Below are 19,351 nucleotides of genomic sequence, written 5' to 3'. Positions count from 1 at the left end.
TTTCTAGGAGAACGATATAATAGCTGAAAGCAATTCTATACCACACTGCTACATACATACATATACATACATAGCTAACCACAAGAAAGATTTCAACCAAATCCGTAACTTTTCCTGAAAAATTTATTTTGGATGTACATACCACATTTTTTAGAAGATACTAAAATATAGTTTACATAAATTCGAAGGCATATATTGTAAATGTCAGTATTAGTACCATTTCAATCATATGTGATAAACATGTGTGACAAAGTCAGGCCGGACAGCTGCAAGGGGTCTGGGAAAACAGGTATGTTAGCCCTAGAATGCTAAAGGCCCGTTTTCCTACAAGCTGGGAAGGGGTTACTTCAGGTCAATTAAGGACACCTGAATCCAATTAAGGGCCGCCTGAAACCTGTTAAAAATCTCTCTTCTGGTGCGGGTGAAGACAAACTGCTGCAAGGCTGGTGGCAGCAGGGAGACAGGCTTCTCCATAAGGGAGACACCCAAATGCAGTGCCTGTTTAGGGGAAGGACTGAGACCCCGGGGCCAGTGACAGGACAACACCTGCCCCAGTGAGGGGCCAGGGAAAGGTATTCCCCTTTAGTTTCAGTGCGTTATAGACTTGTTTCCTTTTGTTTGGCTGAGGACCACTCCTCAGGCCTTCCCCAAGGCTTACCGGGAAGGCTCTGAGAAACAAACCCCAAAGAGGGAAGACAGACACACTCCATAGTGGAGCTGATTTACCCCAGACCCTATCCCTGCCGGAGGAGAGAGCACTAAGTCCAGCGAGGCACAAGGGGTGGCTTGCCACACATACTATTTCCAAATTTTATGACAGATTTGGAGACTTCTGCAATTCTTTTCACAAGCTGCTTACTAAATTATGTAAAAACAAATATTACTATAAATATAGTATCTTTTCATAATTCCCAATGTTAATCAAGTTGGTACTACACAACTCTACTTAAGGGACACTAACTCTTAAAACATTACACAAGATATTCTTACACTTGTACGACAAATTTTTTTAATACAAAAGAAAATGTAGAATGAATCACGCAAATAAAGCACCTCAAGCATTTCATCCCTAGAGAAACAATACACAAGTACCATTAATTCAAAAAGAACAGCATTCAAAGACAAAGAAGAGTTAGAGTATTTAATACAAAAATGAAACTTCTAAAGGATCTATCATTTTAAAGCTGTTCGCACTTTATACTTTTGATGTACAAGACCTTCTTGGAAACTTCCAAGTTTCACTCTTTAAAAATAAATAAATTAAAAAAACAATTTACTTCTTCTATTTTATTTGACAAAATGTTCATTTTTTTCTAAACATTTAAATTAACATGACTGAATACACTTTTGAAGTGCCTTTGAGTGTCAGTTTCATTAACTGAGGTCAACATACACCTCTACCCAGATATAGCACGGTAAAGCAGCGCTCCGGCGGGGCGGGGCTGTGCACTCCGGCGGATCAAAGCAAGTTTGATATAATGGGGTTTCACCTATAATGCGATAAGATTTTTTGGCTCCCGAGGACAGCGTTATACCGAGGTAGATGTGTATATTGAGAGAACTGCTGATGCTATGCTGGTTTGGTTTGTTCAAAATAAATAAATAAAATGGTAACTTTTTTTTTTTTTTTTTTTTTAAATGCACATGAAAATGCTCATAAAATGTCACCGATTTTTAAGCAGTATTCCCAATTGATGGGGAATTGTTTGAATACTGACAGCATAATTTGGTTTTATACATCCGGAGGACATTCCCCCATCAGTTTACAACTCTTAAGTGGATTTTTTTTTAAGGTAAAATGTAAATATTTCTGAGCTAGTTTTTAACAAAAGAAGGTCCTGTTTTTCCAGGAGTCTCAATGCTGAACTTAATAATATTAAAGCTATAGTACAATTGTTTAATAAAATTTTAAAGAGTTAAATTACCTCAAATCCATTACTGACATTGACATTATTTGTTACTATACTTGTTCTATAAATGTAAAGCACATTTACAAGAACTGTAAGTAAACATCAAAGGCTACATTTTCATACTTAGAAATAACTTTTGTAGTTCACATTCAGTCTGAGCAGATTTGTTGCCATACCCCAGAAAGTTTCATCAGGTACAACAGAGGAGCAGAAAGAAAAGAGTTTCATGTCAGGCCACCACCAAGCAGTTTCCCAAACTAGCTATCTTTAGCTTGCATACAAAAAGTTTATCTCTAGCAGAAGATTAACAAAGGAAGATATTTAAATTGTGGAACTAAGAACACAAAAGTAAGTTTCCAAACAAGAAGTTAATCTTTATATTATAAAATCAGGTGTTCAAGATCAGTGGATTTACACATCTATCTATACTCCATAGAAGAATCACAAGAGAAAATTAATTTATGCTTTTTTTGGTCTTGTCCATGTCATTTTTTTACTTCTGCAACATACTATTTTATGGCCTTCTGCTCAACCAAAATAGTTTGCTTATAAAAGGCTATCACTTACCTTAAGTTGGATTCTATTTGCTACCAAGTTTAATGTGTCCTTCAGGTAACCAGGCAAATCAGAGCTTGGAAAGATGTTCTTCCCACACTCCCAAATACAAGAGAGCTTTGCAGTTTACACAGCTAGCATAACAAAGGATTGCAGAAACTGCTGTCAAGTCATTCAGAGTAAGCTTCGCTGCTCATTTAACTATGAAAGGAAGAACTGAGTCATAGCCATGGTACATTTGAGCTGAAGGATGTTGACCTAAAATCTGTTAAACACTTCCCTCAATTGTATGGATCCCAAGAATATCTGGGACAGAATGTATGTTGTTAGAGGAGATTCATAACTCAGATTATCGATCTTTCTCTCTGAATAGAAAGAATTGGGCTTTAAAAAAGTTGATTTTTTTGAGACGATAAAAATCACAGATGTATGAGTATTGCATCTTGTTTGCAAAGTAGAAACAAAAGTCCAAGAAATCTTTTGTCTTTGTTAGCCTCAGTAGGTGCAACACAACTATGAAAACTGATTGAAAAACCCCTTGGTAGTGGTGCAGCAGCATGAAATTCATTAATTACTATAGAAAGCTACCTTGCTGGATGGCTGTGGAGTTGGGAAACACATCAGTGCAGACTGACTGAACGAACCACAGTGAGACTTTGACCTCAAAGTATTAAACAAAAAATGTTTTTAAAAAATGGATTTGTTCTATCCTACTATTTTTACTAACAGAAGCTGCAATAAAAATCTTCCCTAACCATTCAATGCCTTCCCTTCCTTTCCTCCCCTCCCCCACCCCCACATAACCTAAATGAATAATTCATAAAATTTTAATTTCTTCTAAGGTAAGTCACTGGAGACTAACGATACAAAATTATGAAATGTTACCTAAGAATGAGCAGTCTTATAACCAACTGCCCTTGAAAAAGTTTAAGAGTGAAAGTTTTAAAGATACTTTTTTAAAAAAAAAAAAGCTCCAAAATATATGCAATAGTAATCTCAAAAGATATTTAAACATTTCTTGGGTTCATTTTATTAACTTTAATATAACTGATTCCAGTCATTCTAAACATTGTCCCTTAAAAAGAATTGCTTACACTTTCACATTAAATACTGTTGAAGATGTCACAGAAATCAGGGGTTCAGCCTTTAAATATATTATCAGCCATTACAATTTTTGTGGGTGGAACGGAACTATAACTTTCATGTAACTCATTTTTATTAGTATCACAGCAAAGCAAGCGATTATGCAGAAACATTAATGACTTCCCAGCATCCATTAGCTCAGCTCACTAAATAGTATTTTTAATAAAAAACTTAACACCTGATCAGTTTAACAGCACTTCCCCTAACCATTGTGTAGAAAATAAAAATGAAACACAGAATTACCCTGATTTTCTCTTCTAGAATAAAATGATAGTAGATTGCACAAGTTAGAAGAATCATATTTCATATTTACAATTAAGATTGTAAAGGGTTGTGAGTTCAATCCTTGAGGGGGCCACTTAGGGATCGGGGGCAAAACTCAGTACTTGGTCCTGCTAGTGAAGGCAGGGGGCTGGACTCAATGACCTTTCGGGGTCCCTTCCAGTTCTATGAAATATACCTATCTCCATATATTTTTTATTTTATTTTAACCCATTCAGCTAAGGGTCAGCCTACCTAGTTTTTGAAGTGTCACGTTATTTAGCCCAATGCTTTTCTGAGCTCTCTGGAAAACCTAACAATTTTACAAATGCAATGTGTCATAATATCCTGTTTGTAGGTTGTGGACTTTAATTTTGATAACTGGTTGCATTTTGAAATTTTCCATCTATAGGACTTGGAAAGCATAAGGGAGCAGAACAGAGAAAGGCATCCAGAAATACTGTTCATAAAAATTCTGGAGAGGTGGAGAGAATCATTAACTGCAGCTTTTTTAAAGCAACAGGACACTTATTTGATGCAACTCCATACACTTTATTAAAAATAACCTTTTGAGAAAGATGAAGACCATCATAAATGTATCCCAAGAGCAAATATTTAGTCATAAATCTTCACAGCAAAATTAATAATATGGCATAGGATGTAAGTTTAGTTCATGTCACATTAACAAGACCTCACAGAACAGTATTTTCATTTAGGACTACAAAATAAACTGCGAATTTATCATTTATGATGTATATACACATTCCATTAAAATATGGATCATCACTTAACTTCAACTGTTATATGTAACCCGGCTCTCTTTTCTGAACATATTTTAGATCATATCAATGTATGCGGAAGTAAATGAAATTTTGCACATTTTACACATTTCTTTGGCTTTTGTAGAATATTTTAATATACCCAATGTATTTAAAAAGTGAATTAAGTCACAAAGAACAACCATATGTTCAGATTTTCCCGGCCAAAGCCTCTTTTTGGGTCTCTCTCTTCTCTATCCAAGGGGGATTATATAATAGGAAATGTCCTACATTTTTGCAGAGCAGACAATCTACAGCTCAGAAAGACCCCCCAATTGAGCCGCTTCCCAACTGATCCCTAACCTGCAGCTAACTGGTCTAGCAAGCCATGGGTGCTGGATCCCACCCACCCAGGTCCTGGCTCTCAGCCCTGGGCAAGAGGTTCCACAGCGAGGCACTGACTAATGGCTATCGCTGCATCCTGAGCTTGGGCCAGACGCTCTGCCATGGTGACAGACAGCGATACTGCCCCCACCTCCAGTGAGTACCCCTGCTGCAGGCATCTCCTCTCCTCCTCCCAGGTCCTTCCATTGGTAGTGTCCTCTTTTTAGGAACCTGAAATATGGTAACCCTAAGTTTAGGCTTTAGCCCACGATTTTGTTACATGGGCATTTCAGAACAAACTATGTAAGGCTCAAGCATATTGTTTGTACTTAGACAAGATGGAATTGAGTTTCAGTTCTAACTATTCCCTTGCTTACATGAATATAACTGTAGGCCTGACTTGACATAGGTAACTTGCACCATTTCTTAATGAGCATGATTAGGAAAGTGAATGGAAAGTTAGACTGTAAATAGGGGCTGAACAAGCAGTACATTGAAGTCGTGATGTCTATGCTAGTTAAGATAAGCCGGAATACCCCAATGCTAGGTACAATGGACAAGATAAATATGGAATGTAAAGATCAAGTTCTATCTGAGCAGCACATGGGAAGAGCAGGCTGTACAGGGATAGATTCCTGAAAAGTAATCAAGCCAATTCAAAAACATGTGATGCAATGTCAAACATATATTTAAATGTATATAAAAGAAGAGGTTTTCTATGTAACTTTGGATATGTGGTATGCCCTATACCCAGCCCCTACGCTTGAGTCTGATCTACTCAGCGTAGCTTTCCTGTATGCCAAATAAAGGAACCTGAGTGATTAAAAGTGGAGTTGAACTGAGTTTCTGGATCTCGGAGAACCAGATGAAGTGTTCTCCCAGAACCAGAGAAGGTGTTCTGGATAAGCTGAATGGAAAAGGTCTTGGAGGGAATCCCAACGATAAACTTATTTTAATTTTTTAAAAACACTAAAGTAAAATTAAAACTCACTAAACTTGTATTAGGACCTCCAAGACAGAAGTCCCTCACATCGTTAGATAACAATTAACATATTTCAGTGCAATGAAACTAAGTTTTTATCATAGATTTTCAGTGGGATTTCACAATTGCTCAGCATTGACTTAACACTGCTCCCACTGAGGTCAATGGGATTTTGGGTACATCTACACCTCAAATTAAGTTGTAATTGTAGCACAGTTAGGAATACCCACACTAGCTGTAATCAGGCTAGTGAAGAACAGTAGTGGAAATACGGTGGCTATGTCCCATAAGAAGCCAACTGGTGACTCTGGATATGGTCTCAGGTTGCTTCCACCATTTTCCTTGGAGAACACCCTTACATTCTTAATGTGTCTTATTGTTGAGAATGTTCATGACACTCAACCAGACCTTTCCCTCCCTTCACTTTATCTTGTTTCTTTGGGTTATACCCCACTCTAAGTAATTATTGCCCATTCTGGGTGTTTGCAGTTCCCTAATATTTCTAGACAAATTCTGTACCTCACTCCCCAATTTACTTGCAGTTCAAGAAGCCAACTACACTTAGTTTCATTTTGAATTATGTATCAATGCTGTCCGAGCTACAATACTATTTATATATCTTGAAAACTGCCACGTCAATTCAAAATTCATTTAAAATAAAGCACATTAAGTTTCAGCGTGGATATCACAAATTAAAACCCTGAGATAGGAGTTTCATAATCGAAATTTTTTACAAAACGTAAGCATAGCAAAGTTAACCGGCATCATTAACAAAATGCTTATGGTATTGTCAACATTAAAATTATATCAAAGAATTAATTATATGAATATACCATATTTGTATATTAAAATGAGATCTCAGTTCAGGGTTTCTGAACTAGATAAGAACTGAAGCTGATTGAACATCACTGAATACCTGCCTCTCAGTGAAAGTAACTGCCATAATCAACAAATCCACATATGCCAAAATAGACTTTGGAAACATGCATTAAACAATTTAACAGATTAACCCTTGAAAAAATGGAATCAGGTTTGTTGAATTTGGCAAAAAACAGAAGACATTAAATTCTACTTTGTGTGGAGTAATCTTTAATATATTTCATCATTACATAAGAAATACATATTCACAATTCCCCACTTTCATAAAATGCCCACTAAAAAAATCCCTTGAAAACAGATCAGAACAGCCCTTAGGGTGTGATTATTATACAAAAAATTAGACTGAAAACTCTTTCAAATTAGACAAACATATTGACATGCTATTTCCTAAATACAGTATGTTAACTAACCTAGAATAAAACAATTTTTAATACATTTACAAGCACTATTAATACAGTGCTTCTAATTAAAGGGGTAAAAAGCATGTATCTGAGAAATCAGTGAATCAGAAAATTTTAAATTTAAGGTACGAATAATTTATCATATGGTATTTCATAAGAGCACTCATTTGTATAATAGCTATATTAGTAAGGATTAACATATAAATATATATTTACATAACATATTAATCATGCCAGAATATCTTGTAATCAAGCCCATTACAAAATGCCTCAATTAATGCTTGTTAGAAAGACAAATGTTTATAAGGGGTAACGGTACAGCTTACTATAGTTAGTTTGCCAATTTTAGTGCACAAAATGCACAAATTGTTGAAGCAAAACCATACAGAAGCCAACTACATAACTGCAGACACTTTTTATTTAGTTATTTTATCCTAGGCATAATTACACATTTGTGTAAATGTTAATCTCCCTGTCACAAAATGGAGAAAGTCACTGAAGGGCTTTTCAAGAAGTGAAACTATATCACATGGCTGGCTGATTTTAGCTCATATTTAGAATGTTCATTAAAGGTTTGGTTTGTTTTTTAATCCACCCACTGCCATAAAGCCTTGTCATATTAAGATTGATTGCATGGACATTTTCACAAGCCAATAAAATTAGCCCCTGAATCAGTCACTGGTTCTGTAAATCCAAAATAACGCAAGTCTTTTTTCCCTGAACCCCTTCATTCTGTGACGTACCATCAACATCATCTGCAGCTTCGCTCTCTTCTTCTTCTAGTATTTCAAAAGGAGTCATTACATCATAGAGAAATGAGAGGAAGCCATAAAACCAATCAGAACTTTCCTCTGCTAAAATATTAAGGACTTCCTCAAGGGAATCAATATTTTCATTACTGCCATCTTTGGTCAAGCCTACACAAGAATAGAGGAAAGAGAGAAAGAGAAAAAAAGGACAGCAGTTAGGTGGAAAAAGGAAACTGAAGAAGGAGGATCTATGAAAGACATCTCATGCCAGACAGCAGTTTTTACAGGAATGCTAATTAGAAACAGAAGAGAGGTTACAAAAAGTGTCACCCTGCAAAGAAGTAGAGATTCAAATTTGGACAATACATGCACCATGTCATTGTTTCAGGCAACATGGCAAATCTGGTTCCTCTTTCACACCTTCCTCCCTGTAAACAAACTGAATAATGATCATATTCATCTTGTCTCTTGTGGCACTTAATATTAAAAAGCAGGAGCTGTCTTAGGTAACTTCTTTTTTGTTTGTTTTTTCCCTCTGACTTTTCTAACTGTTCGAGATGTGTTGCTCATTTCCATTCCGTGTTAGGTGTTTGCGCACCCACGTGCGCAGCTGCTGGAGATTTTTCCCCTCGTGGTATCGATAGGGCAGGGGCATCAATGGCCCCGTGCCCTCTCAATTCCTTCTTGCGGCAACTCTGACAGGAGGGGTGGGAGGTCATGGAATGGACATGAGCAACGCATCTCAAAAAACCAACAACAGATACGAAAGGTAGGTAACCATTTTTTCTTCGAGTGCTTGCTCGTGTTGATTCCATGTTCGGTGACTCAGAAGTAGTATCCCTGGAGGTGGGCTCAGAGTTCACAGGCATGCTGATTGCAGCCCTGTTCTCCCAAAGCGTGCATCGTCCCAGGCCTGCTGGGTGATAGTGTAGTGGGATGCAAAGGTATGAATAGATGACCATGTCACGGCTCTGCAGATGTCTGGGATCAGAACTTGTGCGAGGAAGACCACTGACTAATCTTGAACTCTCAGTGAAGAGGCTGTCAAGATGGCTGGCAGCGGAACCTTTGCCTGCTCACAGCAAAACCTGATGCAAGAGGTTATCCAGGACGAGATTCTCTGGGATGACATGGGCAGAGCGCCTGTCTGCCACGAAGAGCTGTGTTGACTTGCGAAAGAGTCTAGTCCTTTCAATGTAGAAGGCCAGGGCACGCCTAATGCATGCAGACCATATTCCTCATCCAAACCGTGGGGCTTCGGGAATAAGACAGGCAGAAAAAAACCTGGCTGTAGTGGAACTGTGATGCCACCTTTAGCAAGAAGGCCAAATGGGGGTGCAGATGGACCTTTTATTTAAAGAACACTATGTAAGGGGGTTTGAAGTCAGGGCTCCGATTTTGGAGACCCTTCTAACCGACATGATTGCCACTAGGAAGGCAATGTTCCAGGAGAGCAGCAGCGAACAAGAACCCATTGGCTTGAAATGGAGCTGCGTAAGCCTGGACAGAATCAGATTTGGGTCCCACAGGGACCGGGACGTGGACCTGTTGGGTATAGGTTCTCTAAGCCCTTGAGGAACCAGACTGTCATCTCATAGAGAATACTGACCTGCCCTGGACTGGAGGATGGAAGGTCAAAATGGTCACCAAATGGACCCTGACCAAGGATAGAGCCAGACCATGGTGCTTCAGGTGGAGCAGGTAGTCCAAGATGGTCTATAGAGATGACTATGTCGGGGCAAGACTCTGATCAGCTGCCCAAATAGATGAAGTGCTTTCACTTGGCCAAGTAGGTCTTTCTGATGGAGGGTTTTCTGCTACCTAGTAAAACCTGCTGGACCTGCTTCAATCAGGCTCGTTCCTCCCAGTTCAGCCACACAGCAGTCACGCCACCAGGTGCAAGGATGCGAGGTTCAGATGGAGTAAACAGCCTTGGTTCTGGGAGATCAAGTCCAGGCGCATCATGAGCTCTAATCCAGCTGCTACCAAAAGTTCCAGAAGTATGCTATACCAATGCTGGGGGCGATTAGGATTATCTTTGCTTTGTCTCTCTTGATCTTTAAGAGGCCCTTGTGAACCAACAGTATCGATGGAAAGGCGTACAGCAGACCCCCCCCCCCCCGACGATGGGAGCAGAAAGGCATTGGACAGGGAGCACTTGCTGAGCCCTCACATTGAGCAGAACTGCTAGCATTTCCTGTTCTGCCTGGTGACGAACGGGTCCATTCGGAAATTCCACCACTTCTGGAAGACGGCGCTGACTACCTCAGGGTGGAGAGACCATTCGTGGCGAGAGGAAAAGGACCTGCTAAGGCAATCCACTAGCATATTCCAGTCCCCTGAAAGGTGCACTGTCTTGAGGTGAACATGTTGGACGAAGAAGTCCGACAACCGTAACGTCTCCTGACACAGGGCTGAGGAACGAGCCCCTCCTTGTTTATTATAGAACATCAAGGCTATATTGTCCGTCAGTATCTGCACCATCTTGCCCAAGAGGTAAGGAAGAAACACCTGGCAAGCCAAGCCAATCTACCTCAGTTCCCTGATATTCATGGTGAGGGAGAGATCCTCCTGTGACCAGAGATTTTGGGTACTGCAATTGCCAAGGTGGGCTCCCCACTCCAGGTCTGATGCATCTGATACCAATGTCACTGACGGGCACAGAGTGGCAAAGGGACTCCTGGTCATTACTGATCACGGATCTGCCCACCAAGTCAATGATGTGAGAACGGCAGACGAGATTGTGAGGAATAATTCCAGGTTGTGTTTGCTGGAGGAGTTGAGGTCTGAAGTGTAGCCACGCATACTGTGCATGCTGCCATTTGCCCCAGCAATCTCAAAACATACCCGAGGGGTCCTGAGCGGGTGAGATCTGACATGAGGGAACTGGACTTCTGGCATGTAGGCTCTGGCCTGACCAGAGTCGAGCATTGCTCCTATTTAAAAAAAAAAAAAAAAAAAAAAAAAAAACACCACACTATCCTCTGTACTGGGATCAGAGTGGCTATCTGCTTCTTTATCAACAGACCCAGCCCTAGACAAGTGACCTGTGCTGAACCTGAATTTGCAAATGGCCCTTGGCTAACCAGTTGTCAAGGCCTGGATAGAGCTGTATGCCTCGATGTCTCAAGTGAACCGCAACTACCGCCATACACTTTGTAAAAATCCTTGGGGCTGATGGAAGTCCGAAGATGGTGCGGTGAATTGGTAGTGGCGCTGGCCCACCATGAATCGAAGGACCCTTCTGTGTCCACAGAAGATGGAGATCTGGAAATAAGCGTCTTTTGGAGTGAGGGCGGAGTACCAATCTCCCGGATCCAGGGAGGTAATGATGGAGGACAGGGAGACCATGCAGAACTTCTTGACATGTTTGCTGAGGAGATGCAGGTCACTTTAGGATGGGCCTGAGGTCGCCTTTGGGATTAGGAAATATTGGGAGACTTCAGGCCCATCCTAAAGTGACATGCATCTCCTCAGCAAACATTTCCTAATCCCAAAGGCGACCTCAGGCCCATCCTAAAGTGACCTGCATCTCCTCAGCAAATATGTCAAGAAGTTCTGCATGGAGGAACTACCTCTAAGCCTCTCCTGCATGTGAGGGCCAATCTCCTGGACGAGGAGATGCTTGTGAGAAGGGTGTCTGAAGAGGGACAGGACTGGGAGATGAGAGGGAGGGATGGATACATTCTGCAATTTTCATCCAAGTGTCGAGGTGGAGAGCACTCATTGGTCCAAAGTTATTTGGGACCATGAATTATGGAATGGAAATAAACGGTCAAAAACAAAAAGGTCAGAGGGTTGGATCCTGGGCTAAGTCTGGTACGCCGCCCTCAGGCACGCCTTCAAAAAGACCTATTTAGGGCCAGCTGGGTAGGCCGAGGTGGAAGGTGCGGGCTGTCTTTGTTTATAGCCCTTTCCTTTCTTCTTGAAGGGCTCGTGCCTAAGAGGTCCTCAGAACTTGTGAGTGGTTGCGGCCGGAAGCCTTTTCTGGAGGCCAGGGGCACGTATAGGCCCAAAGATCACAGCGAGGCCCTTGAGTCTTTCAGCCCATACAGATTGGCAATGTCAGCTCGGAGAACAGGGCATTGCCCTTGACGGGGAGGTCTTAGACCGACTGCTGCACTTCTGGAGAAAAGAGAGCACTGCACCCATGAGCTGTGCTACATGGACACTGCCGAGGCCATTGACCTGGCCACCGAGTCAGCCTCATCCAAGGCAACTACGATGGCCAGGAATTCTTGCCTCGAATCCCGAGGTAAGGAGTCTTTAAATTTCATCACGGAGTCCCAGATATTATATCTATATCTCCCCAGCAATGCCTGCTGGTTGGAGATCCCAAGTTGGAGGCTGGCGGTTGAATAAGTTTTTCTTCCAAACAAGTCCAGCCTTCTTGTGTCCATATTTTTATGTGTGGTGCTTGCTTGACCCCATCTCTCCCGCTTATTTACAGCGGGCACCAGCAGGGACCCGGGCGGTGGGTGAAAGTACATGTATTCATAACTCTAGGTCAGGACAGGATACTTTTTCTCTGCCCTTTTCGACGTTGGGAGCAGAGATGACGTGGTCTGCCAGAGTGCTTTGACTAGTTTCAGCACTCCTTCATGGACTGGTAGCGAAACCTTAGAGGGGGCGCTGCAGCCGGAATACCCAAGAGGCTGTCTGTGGGCTCCTTCAGCTCCACTTCTAGCTCCAAATTCGAGATGACCAGTTTAAGGAGCTCTTGGTGAGCCTGAAAGTCGTCCAATGGGAGCAGGTGGGCAGGATCAGCCTCCACCTCATCTGGGGAGATGAGGACAATGCTAATGCTATGGGAGGGGCTGGAACCTCCTCTGTAACTGGGGTAGTTGCCTCTGGAATCGTTGCTGGAGCCTCAGTACTGGCATTGGAGTCCGAGTCAGACAACCGCAACTGCACAGGCGGCGCTGGGGCTCACTTCTCAGATGTGGATGACTGATGGGAGTGGGGTCCTGGCATCAGGCGGGCGCATGAGGGGTTTTCCTCCGGAGGAAGCCACCTTCACTGACTTCGAGTTCAAAGGTTAGTCTTGCAATTTGAGCAGCATGGAGAGGGCCATCAGGTCCCTTGCCGCCTGAAATGTGGCCGGTGTCAAAGGGGCTCGCAGGTGCAAGTCCCGAATGCTCCCAGATTTTGGTGGTGGCTCCCGCACTGGGCTCGGAGCCATGAGATACTCCTGCGTGCAGCTCAGGAGAGGACAAGTGGCGCAGCATGGGTCCTGGCTTTGGCTCGCACCACTGCTTTCTTATCCTTCTTCAGTATGGGGGAGCGCCCTGGGATCATGTTCCATGATGGGACCACTATCTATACTAACTAATCTAACAACTAAGAACTAATAGGTAACTATATACAAGAAACGGAGACCAAAAACCACTAGGAACACTTGCAAGTGCAAGAGAAAAGGACATTCCAGCAACTGGCAGTAAGAACTGTCCAGCAATGGGCAGTAAGAAGGAACTGAGAGGGTGTGGGGATGGCACTGTCCCTTATAACAATGCAGGAGCACAGGATTCCAGGGGGCACTACGCCCAGCACTACGAATACTATTGGGGAAAATTCTCTGGCAGCTGTGCACATGGGCATGCACACACCTAACATGGAATTGACATGAGTATGCGCTCAAAGAAGAAACTAAGCATCTCTGCTTAGAATGGTCAAATCCAATTTAAGGTAATTAAACTGTAGAGCTCACAATTATTAAATCTCTATGACAACATCCGAGAACAATGTTTAGTTTAACAACTGATTTTAAACAAAAAAAAGTTTGTCACAAGTAAAGGGTAAAATTTGCTCGTAGTCAATATCCATTGGCCTGATCAAGTGCTGCTGGAGTTATTCTGCTCATTCCAGCTTATATATAGAGGTGGGTATCAAGAGTTTTCTATCCTTTCTACCTCAGTTTTCTATAGCACCATAGTATAATTTTTTTTGTACTTGCTTGACAATTCCCCCTGCTGGCATGCTGAGGATACAACACAAGACATGATCTGATCCGCAGGCTGAATTATGTCAAAAAAGTATATTTGTTCATTTTAAAACAAAAACAGGATGAGCTGGGGCTGGCAGAGCAGTGGAGAGCTACTAAAAGAAATCAAAATTACAAGTGTACAGACTATAAACTCTTTTGAGGTGAATACTTATTATGTTTGCACAGTATTATGCACAACAGGAGCTTGATTTAAGTGGGGTCTCTGGGAGCAATAATACAAACAATGATTTTATATTTTTTTGTATATAGAAACCACTGCTCTGGCTCTGTACTACTAGAAAGTAGCCAGCAATCAATATGTTCCAACAATATAGGAAGAACACAACAGATAACCAGCCAATTAACAGGCAGTTAGTGGTGAACTTGAAAAAGACTGCCAAAAGCACTTTTTTTAGTCAAAAAAAAAAAAAAAAAAATCCAAAACCCAAGCTAATATACATTGCCTATATGAAAACCATCCTAGAGAAATCCTAAAGTGTCTGTCTTAGACCAAAAAGGGGAATAGATTTTTATTTTATTTTTATAAAAGGGTGCGTAACACAGCAAAGAAAGAACAGCAGGATTAAAAAAGCTAATATCTATTCTTGATTACTTTGTTTACTGCATGGTTTGGCAACTTAAAACATGATGCTTTGCGCTAATTTTTAAAAACAAAATTATAACACATATGGAGAAATCCAATATAGATTTAAATTAGCCACACATTTATTTACTCCAGCCAAAATAATGCAGGAACCTTATAGTTGCTTAAAGTTGGACCAAAAATTCTGCCCTCATTTACACCAGTGCAACTTCAATGCTTCATGCAGTAGTTGTAGGCCATCCCCAATGTCTTTTTATGCATCTTCCAAAGTTCCCCCAAAACTTAAATCAATTCAGCCTGAAAATAAGGGCCTACAACTGATGGCATCAGAGAAGTATATACAGTTCAGGGACTGAACTTAAAAACCCAAATAACTGTTCTGTTTGGGCAGAAAGATAAAAGTTCTCTGCCCACCCACACACTACTGCTTCAAATGTATGAAGAGTACTACCCAAACACCCAACCTTGCTCCCACTGAAGTCAATCACTTCAACAGGAAGAGCAATAGCGTCCAAAATCAATACAAAATAAATTTAAGGTTGATACTGCAATCTCCTCATGTTCCAGGGTACATAAATATTGTAGCACACGGTATATTAAAATCAACTACTTATCACACCCCTGCAATAAAAACCTACACTCCTTTTGTTCCTCTTGAAAGCACCTTGGTGAGAAACACTTTTCACTATTTAGAAAATGTAAATTGCATTTGTAATTAAGTTGTTAACTAACACAACATTTTAAACCTCCTGCTAGCAGCTACAGCATTATTGGAAGTTGATGTCTGGGAATTTAAAGATCAGTGGTTTCTCTCCTGCTTTAAAGGCCAGTTAAAGAGCAGGAAAAAAAATTGTTTATTAGCATTAAATATTATTCAGTAAAGATCTTCTCATTATTAATACTGTATTAAATTAGCACAGAAATAATCTCTTAATATTGTACTCCCACAGATATAGGCACCACAAAAGATATCCTTTGACAAAAAGAAAAAAAAAATTCTAATCAAAGTCACACAAGATACATAGTAAAATAGTCACAACAGGCAAGTACTTGGATAGTTACACACAAGCAGATGAAGTAGCCTTATTAATATATGTGTTTCTTCATTAGCTTCGCAGATTTAACTTTAGACGGCACGTTTCTCAGGGCAGGGTCATGTCTTTTACTGGCCTTTAGAGTACGATGAATATATATGGTACTATACAGCCAGTAACCTTGTATAAATAGATAATAAACAGAACCAAGCCCCTTGGTTACTATCTCTTTCTTTCCTAAAATGTGACCTGCAATTAAATCATACTATGGACTCATCACTTGACAAGTTTTACTTTTTAATTCCTAAAGTTTGTGTATTAATCTGCAACAGAACTTCTTAAAACCACCAAATTATTTTTTCCCATCCTCCAGAACATATTGATGTAACAATAAAATTATATTCCAAAACTGGTATTTGGGGGGAGGGGGGGAGTAACTAATCTGTGACCTTTTCTAACATATTTAAAGGAGACTGTATTTATGTTTTATGCACATGGGAAGGTGAGTTTATTATAGAAACAGTGTCACATAACTGGAAGAATCCCCAATCATATCAAGTTCTGTAAAAGTGGAGATGTATCGAAGAGCAACACAGTATCTTGCTTCCAGCTTTGCAGCCAGAATGAGACTGGCATGAAAAGCAATAGTCAGAGTACTGTCCTATTTATATACACCATGAGAAAATTCAGATTTGCAGAATGATTACAGGAAAAAAAAAATCTGTTAGGAGTTCATCATAAGTTGACAGAAAACAAGATAAAATACAAGCATGTGTAATGTTCAGTGACAGCTCCCAATCTGTAGCTCTACAGACACACAGAGCACCCATAGTCATAGGTTTGATTAGAATTCTTCTTGCTCTACCTGATCTTCAGTAGACTGAATATAGTTCTGATCTCAGGAGTTCTCTCCCTACACAGAAGAGCTAAACAAATGGACTGAAGAACAAAGATTCTTGCCTCTCTCTTCAGACTAAAATCGGGGAGGGTAGCACTAAATGGCCATTCAGAGAGCATGCACAACGTCCTGATTCTATACTGGAAGTTTGCACTGAAGTGTGGCACCAACACAAGAAGTAGGGGTCACCAAATGAAATTAATAGGCAGCAGGTTTAAAAACCAAACAAAAGGAAGTATTTCTTCACACAACATAGTCAACCTGTGGAATTCTTTGCCAGAGGATGTTGTGAAAACCAAGACTATAACTGGGTTCAAAAAAGAATTAGACAAATTCATGGAGAATAGGTCCATCAATGGCTATTAGCCAGGGTGGGTAGGGATGGTGTCCGTAGCCTCTGTTTGCCAGAAGCTGGGAATGGGCAACATGGGATGGATCACTTGATGATTGCCTATTCTGTTCATTCCCTCTGAAGCATGTTGCGTTAGCCATTGTCGCAAGTCAGTATACTGAGCTAGATGGACCTTTGAGCTGATCCACTATGGCTGTTCTTATGTAATATTTTGCAATGATGCACCATCAAGATGCAAACAGTGAAGGTAAATAGTTACTCTTTCTAATTCCATTTGATGACAAAGTATTTCACCAGCTTTGTACACGGAGTAACAATTTTTCAAAGTTTTCTAATCAACAAAAACACAAATTATTTTCTCTTTAGTTTCAACAGTGAGGTGAGTTTTGATATCAATATATTGCTCCTTATTTCCCTCTATTCAGGATCCCTGTTTACTTTTTTTTTTTAAAAGACTGTAATGATCAATGTTGTTATAATAGAGTGGAAGGGAATTGTGGGAGAGATTCAGAAAGATTTAGTTTGGACATCAGTCCAAACAGTATATGTATTTTTTTTTATTGGTAACATTTATATATGTCCCCAGAACTCTGAATGGGTTAATTTGAACAAAAGAACAAAAGAAAAAAAACTGAAGTCAAAACCCAACATGGAACTTATTTTCAGCTACATGTGAAATAACTGTGCAAGTCTTGATCCAAGTTTGAGACATGGTGGTCCAGAGGTCTTAATGAATCTGCTGTAGTGCATTGACATGAGTAGTATCTGAAGTTTATGTTTTAGAAATATCTCCCCTAAAATTCCAGGTGAGTACAAAAAAAGATATTCTCTAGGCACAAATGGACTAATGTTGGTGTGCTCCAGAGGAAGCCTACACTAGGCTTTTTCTATGTCAAAGGGATAATCAATGTTATGCAAGACCTTTGAAGGGCAAAGGAAGCAAACAGTGATCTTTGGAGCTTTCATGACCCCCCTCTGACAACAGAAAATAAATGCAAAATTCTCATACTTTTAATGTACTGAAAGCATTTATATAATATTTAGTTATTTCTGCTACAACCTGATTTACAATAGATCTGACATATGTTTGTTTGAACAATGCTGTAATACTATGAGCATTTGAAGTACTGGTCCATCTTACATAAAATAATCAATTAAAAATATCTTGGTATAGTGATAAGTGAATACTTTGAGGCCTGAGGATCTTAAAGTCAAGCAATGTGAGGTACTAAATAATTCTACTTATTTTGTAAAGATACTAGGAGGAAAAAAAAAAAGAGTTCCTACAATTTTCATGCAAAGAATTATATTCTTAAGGTATTTCTCTATTTCCCGATTTAATCACTTAATATCATAAACTAAGACAAATCAAGCCATATGAAATATTGAAGTCTATGTAACATAGCCTTCAGATTGTAATCCAAAAAGTTCTATGTGTACTTGCCTAGCAAAACTTTGGCATCTTCCACATCAAAATCTCCATCTCCATCAGCATCATATATCCCAAGCTTGCCTAAAATGCAAAAAAGAAGGGATAAGGATGAAGGACTTGAGTAAAATGCTTCTAAAGTAATATGTTCAACATGTGTTCATTATGTGTTCATTATATACAGTTGGTTGTATATATTTTTTATATTTTAATATATTATTATTAACATTAACAATTTAGCCTCTCTCTGCTTAACTCAATTTTAGGTCATGCGTAAAACTGCAAAACCATACTGAGTACAACACATTCTCTAAATGTGATTCTTACTGGAGTATGGTCGATATCTATTTCAATGCATAATTTCTTTAGTCTGTCACTCACAATAGCAAGTATATAATTCAATTAGAAATTGTGCACTTTATCTGAATGTATTGAATTCAAAGCTAGCAGTGTAAAAACGAGCAATCTGAAAGGGTGAAATCAACCAAATTTATGCAATCATATAATCACCATCTCTTTTTTCTTTCTAATTACTGACTGCTATTCTAGACACTTCCCATATATAAAAATGTTAATCGGACAGTTAAAATTATGGTGACTGGTTTCCGTATTGGGTTAATGGAACAGAAGCAGCCCATATCCCACAAAAAGTGGGAAAGAATTCACAGATATTTCACCAATGGCTACATATGTTTACTATAGCTAAGAAACTAATCATCATCCAGGGCATATCACCACCACTAGTCATGAGCCCTGGTATATATGGCTAAGCAAAAGCAACATGTCATAAATGGTAGCTGACTTAATCAGTAAAATCTAGTAAAGATTTTTAATACATGATCAGAACATTAGAGGTCTTGCTTTTCTTTTATTTCGGCCACAGTAGCTCTAGCAGCCATAGAGTTAACACTCCGGGGAACGTAGTCTCTTTTAGAAAATAAAGTATTACCTAAAACTATGTCATCTAAAAGTAGATGTTTCCTGGGATCAACAAATGAATTAGTAGGTCATTTAATACTTAATTAGTTT

The 19,351-nt window shown here is 39.7% G+C and overlaps 1 protein-coding gene across 8 annotated transcripts in view; it reads right to left on the bottom strand.

Moving 5' to 3' along the window:
- The window catches only part of ASPH (aspartate beta-hydroxylase), a 201,373-nt gene that overhangs the window by 142,065 nt on the left and 39,957 nt on the right, over positions 1-19,351 (bottom strand). For 7 of the 8 annotated variants that reach the window (XM_054017214.1, XM_054017215.1, XM_054017216.1 and 4 more), the window contains one exon: positions 18,338-18,406. In XM_054017214.1, the coding sequence (XP_053873189.1) occupies positions 18,338-18,406 (69 nt within the window). Of the gene's footprint in view, positions 1-7,048; positions 8,191-18,337; positions 18,407-19,351 lie in introns of those variants that run through there. The other variant, XM_054017221.1, reaches the window with a different exon arrangement.

The sequence above is a fragment of the Malaclemys terrapin genome, chromosome 2, assembly GCF_027887155.1.
Source record: "Malaclemys terrapin pileata isolate rMalTer1 chromosome 2, rMalTer1.hap1, whole genome shotgun sequence".
Taxonomy (NCBI): Eukaryota; Metazoa; Chordata; order Testudines; family Emydidae; genus Malaclemys; species Malaclemys terrapin.
Note: the sequence above shows the minus strand (reverse complement) of the source record. Positions and strands in the feature narration are given on the sequence as shown.